Below are 1,258 nucleotides of genomic sequence, written 5' to 3' on the forward strand. Positions count from 1 at the left end.
TGCTGAGACATCTGAGAGGAGGTGATCTCTCTACATATTGCACTGCTAATACCCCATCGGTCCATTATCTCCCAACCATCTGTAAGACGTGACTCTCACAGATTGCTACTGCTAAACCCCATCAGTCCATTTCCCCAACCCTGAGATGTGATCTCTCTACGATTGCCACTGCTAATACCCCATCAGTCCATTATTCTCCCAACACCTGTAGAGATGTGATCTCTCTACAGATTGCTACGCTAATACCCCAGCATTATCTCCCAACCGTGCTACTCCCCAGATTTCGTCTTCCTTTGGCGAGTTGTTCCTTATCTCTTAGAGATAATGTTCTCCTCGTCTTAGTTTGGGTTTTCTCCGAGTTTCTTCGGTTCTCCCATAAACAACCTCTGATCCGTCAGCAAAAAATAAATCTATGTTTTACTATCAATAAAAAACAATTAAATCAATCTAAATCTGAACTAAATGCATTTTGTCCATTTATAAGTTTATGTTATTAAGATAGTTTCTAAGCATGACACAGTGTTGTAGAAAAGGTATAAAAAGTTATGTCACTATATTCATTATATTATTATAAATCATTGTTTTTCCTGCAGATATTCATATGAAGCTGACATTTCATTTGGGATTTTGGAAGTTGCAAACTGCACTAAAATTGGCCAGCATTGCAACTCTTTAAACTCTGTAGATTCAAATAGAATATGATGTGTGTAATTGCCACTGTTAGAGGAAATATTTTTTTAAATGTCAAATAACTTTGATATGTTCTTCATATAGATACACATGTTGGAAACCCTGAAGAGATCTCTCTCCCTCATTCAAACTCTCTCATATAGCCCAATATAAGAAATAAGCACAGATGACTCCAGAATACATTAGTTAAACTGTCTAACATATCTGCTTATCAACAGCAATCAAGTGCAAAACACTCTATACCAGGGGTGGGCAATTAATTTTTACCGAGGGCCGCATGAGCAACCCGAGCACTGCTGGAGGGCCACATCGACAATATTTCAATTAAATTTTGCTCAGTATTATTTTTGATATACCGTAAGATAAATGGTAATCATTTCATTTAACCTAACTTAACTTTTTACAAAAGCAGATTGCTTTTGAGGGTTTTATTTAAACTCTTAATCCTTAAATATTTAGTAGGCTATGTGAAATTAAAATGAAATTAAAATAAGAAAAAAAAACAATCATTGAATTGCTGATTGAAACTGCATCTGGGGGGGGGGAAGTTTGGTAAAAAGTCCTAGTT

At 35.9% G+C, this 1,258-nt stretch overlaps 1 protein-coding gene across 1 annotated transcript in view; it reads left to right on the forward strand.

Moving 5' to 3' along the window:
• The window catches only part of LOC116686166 (adipocyte enhancer-binding protein 1-like), a 25,835-nt gene extending 25,516 nt beyond the window's left edge, over positions 1 to 319 (forward strand). The window contains exon 15 of the mRNA XM_032511134.1: positions 281 to 319. Coding sequence (XP_032367025.1) covers positions 281 to 319 — 39 coding nt within the window. The remainder of the gene's footprint in view (positions 1 to 280) is intronic.
• Positions 320 to 1,258: the final 939 nt, after the last annotated feature.

The sequence above is a fragment of the Etheostoma spectabile genome, unplaced genomic scaffold (genome assembly GCF_008692095.1).
Source record: "Etheostoma spectabile isolate EspeVRDwgs_2016 unplaced genomic scaffold, UIUC_Espe_1.0 scaffold325, whole genome shotgun sequence".
Taxonomy (NCBI): domain Eukaryota; kingdom Metazoa; phylum Chordata; class Actinopteri; order Perciformes; family Percidae; genus Etheostoma; species Etheostoma spectabile.